At 50.0% G+C, this 11,659-nt stretch overlaps 1 protein-coding gene across 1 annotated transcript; it reads right to left on the bottom strand.

Annotated features, from left to right (window-relative positions):
* Positions 1-3,677: 3,677 nt before the first annotated feature.
* Positions 3,678-11,348, bottom strand: BARHL2 (BarH like homeobox 2). The gene is made up of 3 exons (XM_028732831.2): positions 9,668-11,348; positions 7,539-7,764; positions 3,678-4,979 (listed from the first exon to the last, which is right to left on the bottom strand). The coding sequence occupies exons 1-3, from the start codon at positions 10,266-10,268 to the stop codon at positions 4,667-4,669; spliced, it is 1,140 nt and encodes a 379-aa protein (XP_028588664.2). The 5' UTR covers positions 10,269-11,348; the 3' UTR covers positions 3,678-4,666.
* Between the last annotated feature and the right edge of the window lie 311 nt (positions 11,349-11,659).

The following is an 11,659-nucleotide window of genomic DNA, read 5'->3' as shown; positions in this document are numbered from 1 at the left end:
ATCCCATATTAGCAAGCGAGTCCCCTTGAATTTCCACCGATGGCCATGAAAGGCAGCGGTGTATCCCCGACGAACCCGGGGAGGAGCAGGGAATGGGAGGTTCTGAAATATCCAACTGCTGAGGCTGTGGAAAAGGCAGGAAGTTTTTAACTTGGGGGCTGAAGGGAAACGCTGTGATCAAGGGAAACCCGGCCGAGCAGCAAGGCTCGCTAGCAGAAGCCAGCGCCTCGTGGCCCCATCAGAAGTGCAGAGATGGCATCGAAGGGGAGGGGGGGAGTGATTTGAACGTCTGTCCTGGGAGAATGGAAGGGGAAATCTCTCTCTCTTCTCTGAACTAGAGGAAGGGCGTGTTTGGGGAAGTCTGTTTAACGGCAAAGCAGCCTCGATTCCTTTCCTGGCTCTTTTGATAATGTTCACTTGCGAGGGAGAGATTGTTACCCAGGAAGAAAGAAAACAACTTGCAGGATCTGCGCGCGCGTGTTTGTTCCTTGAGTGCGTTTAAATGAGCGCGCATCTGTAGCTTTTTAAACCTCAAGCCCACCCCTTTCTTCCAAGGAAAGCCTCTTTTAATTAGCTTTCGAAACCAGCAAACGCGTCTAATGAAGTAGGTGTATTTAATCTTGCTCATGATTTAAGTGAGAAGCAATCAAAATTGTTTATCAGCAAAAGTGAAGAGTTCAAATTGCACCGCAGGCAGGGAAAGAGCTAAAGACAGGGCTAGGAAGACCTGTTTTGGTTTTCCAAGAAAAATTCCTGCATTGTTAAAAGAGGGTGCTTTGAAAAGGAAAGAAGTGGGAAGGGGAGGTTGAAAAATATATATTTGGGGAAATTTGATCGTTATTCTCAAGCTGCCGCCCCCTTCCCCCCCCCCCACCACCACCACCACCACTTTAAAAAAAAGTTTGATAAAAATCCTTTTGGTATAAAAATATATCTTACCACCACCTAATTCTTCTTCATTTTAGCCTTCTTGCTGTTGTTAGGGAAAATGTTCTGGAGGAAAATACTAAAATTCTTCTTTTTAAAAAAGGAGGGTTAAATGCTGTGCGACTTCCAACACTATCTGAAGAAGCATAAAGGAAGAGATTGCAGCGTTATTCAGTGATTTTGACCAAAATATCAGCCGTTCTAAGATAACTTCCCCTTCTGTTCTATTTATTATTATTGGGGGGGGGGGGATAATATAGTCATAGATCCTGCTTCGGTGCCTCAAGGTGTTGATGAGGACGACGGTTTTTAGAAAAGAGGATCCTTATTTTAGCAACTCTCCTCCTTCCTAATAATAATTATAATAATAATAACCAGAACTCATCTAAGATCCAGATTTATAATAGGCTTTCAAAACAGAGCCAGTCGAATTATTCCCGGCCCATGTGGCTCATCTCAAAAACGTAACCCGAATAACTTGGCAACCATTTGAAAGCACTCTGAGACCTCCTCCCCCCCCCCTACCCAACATTCATTTATGACATTTAATACCAGGGAGTATTTAAAAAAAAATATTTTAAAAAAACTTTAATTTAAAAAATCGCTATGCGCTCTACTCAGTCAGCACTGAACATTTTAACGCCCGTTCGTCACAATGGAAAAGGAGAATATATGCTTAGTTAGATCTCTGCCACGGAGATTTAAAAGTTGGGCCCTTTCTCTGTGACTGGATGGCTAGTCAATGTCTCTCCCTCGCTGGCTTGTCGATTTCCTTGGCCACAGGCGCATCTTAGCGCATACCCGCAGAAGGGCTTCTTTTTGGCTGGCTGTTGGGGGGCGGGACACGACTCCGCAGACCCAGAGCCATGTGGGTCATTAACAGATTGATCCAGTGGGGGGGCGTGGGTAGGTGGGTGGGTCCCCTGACTCATTGTTATTATTTATTTCCAAGCCCTAATTAACACGGGAACCGGGGAATCGCGGGGCTGGGCAAAGGGTTGGGTAGGTTTGGCTGCGCTCTGTGTATAATTTCGTCGCCCGCAGCTCGGTGGCCGCGTAATTGTCCGCTGTGACATGAGCCGAAAATGAGGTGGGCGTTTCCGGGCCCTTTTGTGAGGACGCGGCCAAGGTCAAGATGGTTTTGAACGCGAATTTATTAGCAGGAGAGGTGAGGGAGAGAGGGAGGGAGGGAAAGAATCAGCAAACCATTCTCTAATTAGCAAAGCCCAAATAAAATGTGCCCGCAGGCTTTTCTAGCTGCTTCTCTCTTTCTCCTCCTCTCCCCGCTCCCCATCACCTCACACTCGCTTTCTCTCCCCCCCCCCACCCTCCCCTCCTTTAGAGAATCAAAAAGAAAAGCCACACAAGCAAAGAGAATCAACCACAAACCTCAGAGGAGGTGATAATATTGGACGGGCGTTATGAATGTTTTATAGGTAATTGCTGTATATCTTTCTAATTTTAAAGAGGAGGAGGGGAGGGAGAGATGCGCGCTCGTTCTTTCCAAGGTTGGGGCTTTCTGATGGCTTGGAGGGCTGATCCGGATTGGCAGAACGGACGGGGGGGGAGAGGTAGGCAGCCCCCCCCAACTCAGGCCAAAGAGGCCAGAGGGAGGGAAGGAGCCGCTCCGCTCGCCTCTCCTTTTGCATCACTTTCAAGCGGTTATCCCGCCCCCCCTCCAGTTCCGTCGCAAAGCCAGCCACAGTTTCTCCTTTTCACACACACACCCCGTTTTGTTTTGTTTTTTATTTTTTGTTCCCCATTTTCCCCGCCTTCCCTTTTGCTCCTTCTCAACCCAGACCCCGCAAAGTCTTCCAGTCCGCGCACGCACACACACACACAACCGCACCACCGAATTGCCTGCCCCTTTTAAGAAGGGGAGGTTTAAGAAGAATTAAAAATAAAAAGCTGAGCAAAAAAGATTTGTAGAGGGAGAAAAGGAGAAGCGGGGTCTTTGGAGGGAAAGGGAGAAAAAAGACCCCTGGGGCTGGGGAGAGATCAAAGATCTCCAGGTCTCTCGCCCGCCCCCCCCCCTTCCCGCCGCCCCCTCCACGCAAACATCCCTCTCGGCTGTGAACCCGGGTTGGGTTTTCTCCTGCCTGGGGTCCACGCTCCTAATTGCCCCCCTCGAGCGTCTCCCGCTTCCTGTCTGTCCTCCGCGTTTCTCCCCAACGCTTCTGCGGCCTCGGAACAGCTGCCAGGCCGGGAGACCACATTTTGGTTTCCCAGACATCCGGCCACCTTTAGCAAACCATTCAAGTCCTCTCTCTCTTTTTCTCTCCCCGCCCCCCACTTTTAAATATTCAACAACGGGAGCCAAAAACAAGAGAAAGAGAGAGAGAATTCTACACAGCAGCGAAGGAGGAAAAGCAGCCCCAACATTCCCAGTTTATAACGGCCTATTTAGAACCAAATCCACCCTCCTCAAAAATTTAAAACAAAAACAAAATTGCTTATTTGTCAATGGATCTTTCACCGCACAAGCTTGAAGTAGCAAGCCCCCCTTCCCCTCTCCCCTCGCCCAAAGAAAACACTTGATTCTCCCTTCCAATCTGTTGCTTCGAAAAGTCACAAACTCCTATCAACTTTTCAAAAACGGAACGCCAGCAGCACACGTTTTGGTGGGGTGAATTTGAGCATCGCACACAGACGCAGGCACGCTCTGCGCATTTCTTCCCAGAGTCCCCGCCCCCCCCCCCCGCGGCCAAGCGCATTTGGCTTAAGAAAATTAGCTAGTTTGGACCTACGCATTTGTTTAAAAAAAGATAAAAGTTTATTTCCTTTTTTTCCCCTTCGTTTTGTCATTTTTCAGTCATCAAAAATCTATATAATTTTTGTCGTCGTCATCTAAGCATTTATTTTTTCTTTTTTACTGAATCAAAAAAAAAAAAGCATGGAAAAGGAGAGAGTAGAGGGGGAAGATTTTTTTGTTTTGCTTTGCTTCGTTGTCGTTCCCCCACCACCACCACCACTAATGTATATGTGACTTTTCTTTTTTTCTTTTTCTTTTCTTTCTTTTTTTCTTTTCTTTTTTGGAACAACATATAATAAATATGATATATCACTTCGCACACCAGCCTGTTCAAAATGTACATTTTACATATCTCGTATATATCTATATATGGATATAGATGTAGATATATAGATATATATATAGCATACGGAGCATGCCACTTTTCGGTAAGAAAAAAAGGTCATGAGAAATTCAGTGCAAACTTCTCCGTCTCCCCAAGACCGCCGCCGTCTCCTCATCTTCTGGGATCAGTGTTGGGGGGGAGGGGCGTCCTCTCTCTCTCTCTTTCTCTCTGTGTGTCACTCAAAAGTCTTTGCTGCGACTGACTGGATCTCAGTCTCTTTCTTGCACCCCCTCCCCAACTCTCTCCTAGAGACGATCGCAAGCAAACCCCCTCCCCCCGCAGTTCTCTTCCCCCCCTCCTCCTCCGGCCAAGGGACGGACTGACGCGGGGCTGGCTGGATGTGAAGATTCACTTACGGGTTCCAGAGTCCCCGCTCTCGGTCGGAGCCGGTCGCCTCTCTCGCTGCTTGGAGAACCTCTCGCATCCACCGCCCCCCCCCCTTCCTCCTCCTCCTCCTCACTCGGCTGGGCTCCATCCTTGGCTGATTAGCAGTTGTCTTAAGTGAGGGGGAGTGAAGCGGGGGAGTCTGTTAGCGGAATGCGCGGGGGCGGGGAGCTGGGGAGGGCGAAGCTCCCCTCCCCTCCCCCCCAGGGGGAGCGCTTTCACCGCGGGTGGGGGGTCCCCGGGAGAGGGTTGGACAAAGGGTTGAGGGCCGGCTGCCCTCCGGGTCCAAGGCCGTGGATCAGCACCCGGGGGACCAGAGGCCTCTGCAGCTGGGGGTGAGGCGCCGGAGGAGTCCGGTACATGCTACTGTACATAGCTGCGGCCGCCGCGGCCGCCGTGGTGCTGTCCATGCTGCCTAGCAGGCTCGGGTGGTAGAAGTAGGGCGACGGGAACATCCGCTGCAGAGCCGAGTAATTCCCCGCTTCGGCCAGGAGCTCCAAGCCCACGGCCGTCTGCCGCTTCCACTTGGTCCTGCGGGAGAAGGGGAGAAAGAGACGACGATAGGCCGGGGCCACAAATTGCGGGGGGGGGGGGGGGAGTCGGTGGGGACAGGAGGATCAGATCGGAAGGACAACTCCTTTTTAAAAAGCAAAATAAGAGGGGAGCCCTTCTTGTAGGAGCAGAATCAAGGGCGCCACTTGGGTAGATCTCTGATTTATTTCCCTCCTTTGAATGATTGCGATGATCCTTTCTTCCTTAAAGGTGATAGCGACTCTAAAATTATTGCATCCACCGTCCGGATTGCATAGGCGTAAAGGGCAATGGTTAATGAGGAATAACCGCTTCAAAATAATAGAACGTACGAAGCAGTGAGTTACGCACAGATAGAGCCATCCATCCTCCATTTCTTCCTTCCTCTGATTCTAACTCGTCCTGTCTCTGAAGCTGAAGGCAGGTGACTTGAAAACTACCCACCTGAAAGTCTGCTAAAAGGCACATTTCCAAGCATACAACAAAACTTGAAACCTCTTTTTCTGTTCATTATCAGCTCCTCAAACTAAACAGTCACTCTCTTTCTCCCGCCAGCCTCCCCTCTCTTAATTTTCTGCGCTTTAAAACCGGGAAGGCACAGCTCAGTCCGACTTACTAAAACACCCATTTAAAAGGGACAGCTAAAATACCCCTAACATTTCCATTCCTGAGGCAATTACTTCGGGAGGGGCAGGGGGTAAGCGCCTCCTCCCTTATATATATATAAAAAGAGAACCGACACAGAAGCTCCAACTTTTACCGACAATTCAGATCAAGATAATTTGATTCTGCAAATAATCTCACCCAATACCAAAAAGACGACAAAAACGCTTTGCGTCTTCATTTTGACCGTTTTAGAAGACTTATTGGGATGGGAAGTGTCAGCCTGGGTCATTGGGTCCTCCTGCCACTGAAGTTGATTTTAGACTCAATGGGGTTTAGACTAAATTCTGAGAGGATAATTTAGAACGAAGAACTGAGGATTCTGTTCTTCCAAAATCCTAGTCTGGTGTGTGTGTGTGTGTGTGTGTGTGTGTGTGTGTGTCTGTAATTCATAGCAAGCATCACCCAACCGAAAGCAAATTAAGTCATTTGTTCGAATATTTTCAACATACACACATCCAACTCCTGCCAGCCGACTTAAAGGAACGCTGATAAATAATCAGAGTATATAGCGAGTCAATTATTCCAGAACCTTAGTGCAGTTTCCGTGTGTGTGTGTGTGTGTGTGTGTGTGTGTGCTACACACACACACACACACACACACACACACACACACACACAGGTTCCCATTCTGAGTCTCCATGCATCTCTCTCAGCCCCAGTAAGCTGCCGGAGCTGGTGCATCCTGCACACATTCGCTCTTTCGCTCTCCTCCTCTCTCTCTCTCTCTCTCACACACAAAATCACGACCCAGCAATTGCAGCCAAATTAATAAACATGGCGCTGCTGTTTAGATTGGCGATAAATGACACTAATGTTTTCCGACAGAATTAGGGTGGCTGCGACCGTATGTAATGAGACAGAAAATTATGGCAAAGACGACAACTGGACGCGCTTTTCCAACGCAGCCGTCATCGACGAGAAGCTAGAAATCCCCGCTTTCTGCTCTTGCAGCGCCTTTGTTGTTGTTGATTTCTTGAGGGGAGGGGTGGGGAGACATACTCATTTAAGACTTGGTTTCTTCATCCAGCCCCCCACCCCAGTTTCTTATCCACAGGCGCCAAGAGCGAGGAAACGCTTGGAAAAAGGGCAGCGCTTTCCAAGTGGGTTGGAGAGGCGCGCCAAGAACCGAATTTTTAAAGGGGGAAAGAAACATGGGGCGAAGGAAGATGGGGGGGAGAGAGAGAAACTGGGAGAGCGACCAAGAGGAGGCTGGGGCCTTAGGGAAATGGGCCAGACCCTAGACTAGAACTCTAAGGTCACCCGTCGAGGCAGGATCCCTCCACGTCGAGATTCCTGCCATGTTAATTAGCTTTCTCAAGAAGCCACGCCACTGATTGACACGTTAACTCTCCACCACTTTCCATCCTTTGTTTTGCTGTGGGGGAGAGGGGGTTGATTCCTGTCTTTTACTCACTACCACGGTACACGTGTAGGAAAGGAGAGGGGCAAACTGGCGGGGGTTTGCGGGGCCCACAGGGAGAGAAGGCAACCGTCCCCAGCTCGATTTGGCGTCCTGGTAGGAGAAACCCAAACACAGAGCACGCGTTCCTTATCTGCGCTCTCTTGGTAAAGAACCTTGGATTGGGGCGGTGGAGTGAAGCGGTTTGGAAACCGTAGACTTTATTTGGCTTCCCAAAAAGCAGATTTACGCGCAGGAAAGTCGTTTTTAGGGTTGCAGCCAAATCTGCAGATTTTCCTGGGAGTAAAACCAAGGGAAATGGAAGCAGGACAGCAACTCCCCAGGCTGCGGGTTGCTTTCCTGTTGAGTTCCCCCTTCCTAAATTACAGTCGGTAACATAAGGGAGTCGGTGTATTGGGAAAACTGGGGAGGGAATGCCAAGGAGAACCAGGGGAAAGGCCTTCGCCCCCTCCACGTGCTTCTGCCTGCCCTACCTTCGGTTTTGATACCAGGTTTTGACCTGCGTGTCGGTCAGGTTGAGGGCCGCCGCCAAATCCATGCGGTCTTGGACGCTGAGATACTTTTGCCTCTCGAAGCTCCTCTCCAGCTGGTTGAGCTGATGATCCGAGAAGGCCGTCCGCGCCTTGCGGGGCTTCTTGGCTCGCACCGGAGGGCTGTCTCGGCTGCTGGAGATCTCACGGTCGCCTTCTTCCTTTGTCCCTACGAAAGAACAAGACGCAGAGGTCGGGTTTTAGTGCCGGAGGAAAGCGCAGGGACAGTGCACTGGGGCAGCGCAAACCCAAACACAATATCTCCCCAGCCTGGTCTGGAAGACCTTCCTTGTTTTGGTCTTGGTTGGATTCAACCGATTTGTTCAGTAGAACTAATTATGGTTTATTTATTTTTTTCTGGGGAGCGGTTGTATTTTTTCGCCGCAGTCCACAATTTAGTTGGCCGCAGTAGGGTCCCATGGATTAAGAACTGAATCTCAGGGAGGAGGCTGTGACTCAAAAAAAGGATTTCCCAGGAGTGGTGATTCCTCCTGTCGCGCACAAATAACAGCCGTCTTTCTGGAGGGGCTTGATTTCCCTCTCCGTCCGGCAAATCCCTATTTCTTTCCCCCGCTTTCGAAGTGCACTTGGGGAAAACGGTTATTATAAAACCAAGCCGTGGACTGCTACGTCACGGGGGAAAGAAGCAAAGTTGGACTTCGCCAGCCCAGGTGACGACGGCGCAAGGGTTGCCGGGTTCTCTTTGGCAACTAGGAGTTCTGTTCTGGGTTGGGTTTTCTGGTGCTGAAATGTTAGGAAATCGATATGTCAATCCATCTGTGTTCGTACTGGGGTGTTTCTCTCCCTCCCCCCTTCTCTCTCTCTCTTTCTCGGCGCTCCTTGATCTTCCCTGCAGGAAGAACAATAATCTCTCTAATTGACCCACTGGGGAGGTTGGTGCACCAACTAACCAACAAAAAAAAATCGCTAGACGAGGCTGTACATCTGTTTTTGGACACTCTTATGCTAATGCTAAAATGGCAAAATGAATAGCATACTGGAGCGCCCATCTATTAGCCACTGCAAAATATCTGAAGGCTGTAAAATTAGCAAAATGTGTCTGCTCTTACCTCCGCGTTTCAAAGGCTCCTGCCCTGATAAGTGGGATTCCCTTGGCAGCAGCTTTTTATTATTATTATTTTCCCCAGCGATTGGCAGAATGTTACAGGCTTGCACACACGCGCCCTTATATATTTGGATTTAAGAAAATGCACATTTCTTGCACACTCCTTAAGATAACCCACGGAACCAGCAATACAGTATAAAATCAGCTGGCGAGGCTGCTTCACGAGGGTTATAAAATAAAAATGAAAAGGGGGATCCAATCAGATCAACCATCTTTTAAAAACTTTTGTTAAAAGATCACTTTCTTTGAACGCTCTCGGAAATGAGTCTTATTAATTAATAGTTCCTAAACTTCTGCGAGCTGTGTTTTAAAAATAGTGTAAACAGGAGTAATAATAATAATAATAATAATAATAATAATAATAATAATACATATATGCATTTTAAAATATCTAATCACACCCAGCTATTTATTATATTAGTGTTGTTGAAGAGCACACTTTCAGAACACAAATTTCTTGCACCACTACCAACTTTTTAATGGGAGGTAAAGGAAAAGATGCACAACCTCACGGACAGAGAATAAATATTCCCAGTTATATAAATATTCTTTAAATATTTAATTCTTTAAAATGCAAAAAGAAAAGTTTGAGAACTCTATTTCTTTGCAAAAAATAAATAAATAAACTGAAAGTGCTTTTTAATGCCCTGACCGGGCTTGGCTTTATTTTCCCGGTGCTTTTTTCCCCTAAAACGTCTCAGTTCTTCGCTTATGGCCAAATCATCTCAACGTTCCAAGTCGACGTCCAAAGTTCCGAGAGGAATTTCGTGCAACAGAAACATTCGAAACTCGGGGGAGCGCCGCGAGAACGTACCGAACGTTCGAAACATAAACAATGGAACGCCGGGAACGTTCGAAGCCTCCTCGCGCGTAAAAAAAAAAAAAAAAAAAAAAAAGGAAGGCGAAGGAAGAAGGACGGAAAAGGCGCACGCTGCCTTTTACTCACCGTGACATTTGAGCTCGTTCTGGGAGTCGTCGCGTTTGTCCAGTTTGGTTTTGCTGTCGTCCTGCTCCAGCTTTGGCCGGAAGCTTTCGCTGGCCGCGTTGCTCTCTTGTTTGGGGGTGTGATGAGGGGACGAGACGCTGGTGCTGTAAGGTGCACAAGCCGCCAGCGGTTTGCTGTCTCCCAAAATGTCTTTGATGAGAAACGAAGAAGTGGAAGTCCTGGGGGCACAGCTGCCCGAACCCAGTTGCTGCTGCTGCTGTTGCTGCTGCTGGGGAGATGGCTGCAAACTTTGTTGTTGCTGCTGCTGCTGCTGCGGGTGATGGAGGTGAAGATGCTGCGCAGGGAGCCCGTCTTGCGCCAAATGCTGCGACTGCGGCTGCTGCTCCGGATGCTCCGCTGTGACCGAGATGGGCGACGAGGGAGCCGTCCCCACAGTGTCTATTTCCGAGCAGGGCGAAGGGGTGGCTTGGCTGCGAAAATCCGCCGCGCGGGCCTCGCCGTGGGCCGCTCGGAAGTCCCCGTTCATCATGCCCGGGCTGCCGGACCTGGGATTAGACAAAATCGTGTCTATTCCAAAACTGGAGCCGCTAGACCCTTCCATGGTCGCCGTTCCAAGAAGCGCCTTCGATCATTCCCCCAGACCTCCCCCAACGCGGCTCCTTTTCTCTCTCTCTCTCGCACGAACAGGTTTTTTTGCTTTTTGTGGTTTTTTTTTTTGCACCGAGTGGAATCTGGAAGATCGACCGACCCACGGATTTCAAAACAAAACAATCGACGCCGATCAATCCTGGACGACTCGGGAGCTCGCCAAGCACGGCTGTCTAAGGCCGAAATTCACACGGGGGGAAGGAGAGGGCTTGGGGAGGCAGAGCACGGAGGGGGGGCGACGAGATGCGGACATGAACAACACACAAAAGACGGAGAGAGACTCTGGAGAGGGGGGGGGGATAACGATGGAGCAAGGGGAGCGTGAAGGAATAGAGGGAAATTGGGGGAGAAATCGGAGGGAAGGCGCGAGATCGGCACCCTCTGGAAGAGCTGGCCCCCCACACTCGCCCCCCACCACACACACACACACGCCCCCCACCACCCCCAGCCTGGCACACGTGTTTGGCGTCTTGTTCAGGCAGCGCTAAGAGAGAGCAGCCGCGCTCGCCCGGGTGGAATGGACGGCATCGCCTGGGCGCTGTGGAAGGGGGACGCGCGATGCAGCCGGAGGAAGAAGGTGGCTTGAGGAAGAAGAGGAGGAGGAGGAAGAAGAAGAAGAAGAAGAAGAAGAAGAGGCGCGATGATGCTGATGGCGAAGGCAGAGGCGCAGCGGGGCGGGCGAGCCGGCGGGGCTGCCTGGTGCGGCACCTCGGTCTCCCAGCGCCAGCCTCTCGGCTCTCCAGCTCGCGCGCTCTCTCTCTCGCCTGCGCCCAGGAGTTATTGAACTTTCTTGGAAAGTTGAGGCGTGGTGCAAAAGGAGGAGGAGGAGGAGGAGGAGGAGGAGGCGACGCCGAGCCTCGGCCACTGCCTGCCTCTTCCTCGCGCCAGCCGCCTTCTCTCCTGCCACTCCGCCCGTGACGTCACAGCCATTGCCATCCGCCTGCGCGCACTTTATTCTAAACCATCCAAGAGGGTTTAGGTTTGTTTGGGGTGGGTTTCCTCCCCCCCCCTTTGTGTGTGAGTGGGGGGGGAGGTTGTTTCTTTTCGGTTTTGGTCCGCCGTAGAATAGGAGCCCCCCCATTGGCAGCCACGATGGTCGAACCTGACGCTCAGCAGTTGGCAGCCAATAAGAGTGAAGGGAAGCTGGAGAAGGGGCGTGGGCGGGGGGAGATGGGGGAGGACAAGGGACCTTGTCAGTTTCAGAACTGGGACTGTTCTTTTTTAGAATCTGCAGGCTTCCACCCTCCCTCCTTCCCTCCCCAATTTTATATCTGGATGTAAATGGTTAGCTATTATCCACACTAGACGCCAATAAAAATCATTAAGAAATGCAGGATTTGTTTT

The sequence above is a fragment of the Podarcis muralis genome, chromosome 5 (assembly GCF_964188315.1).
Source record: "Podarcis muralis chromosome 5, rPodMur119.hap1.1, whole genome shotgun sequence".
Taxonomy (NCBI): domain Eukaryota; kingdom Metazoa; phylum Chordata; class Lepidosauria; order Squamata; family Lacertidae; genus Podarcis; species Podarcis muralis.
Note: the sequence above shows the minus strand (reverse complement) of the source record. Positions and strands in the feature narration are given on the sequence as shown.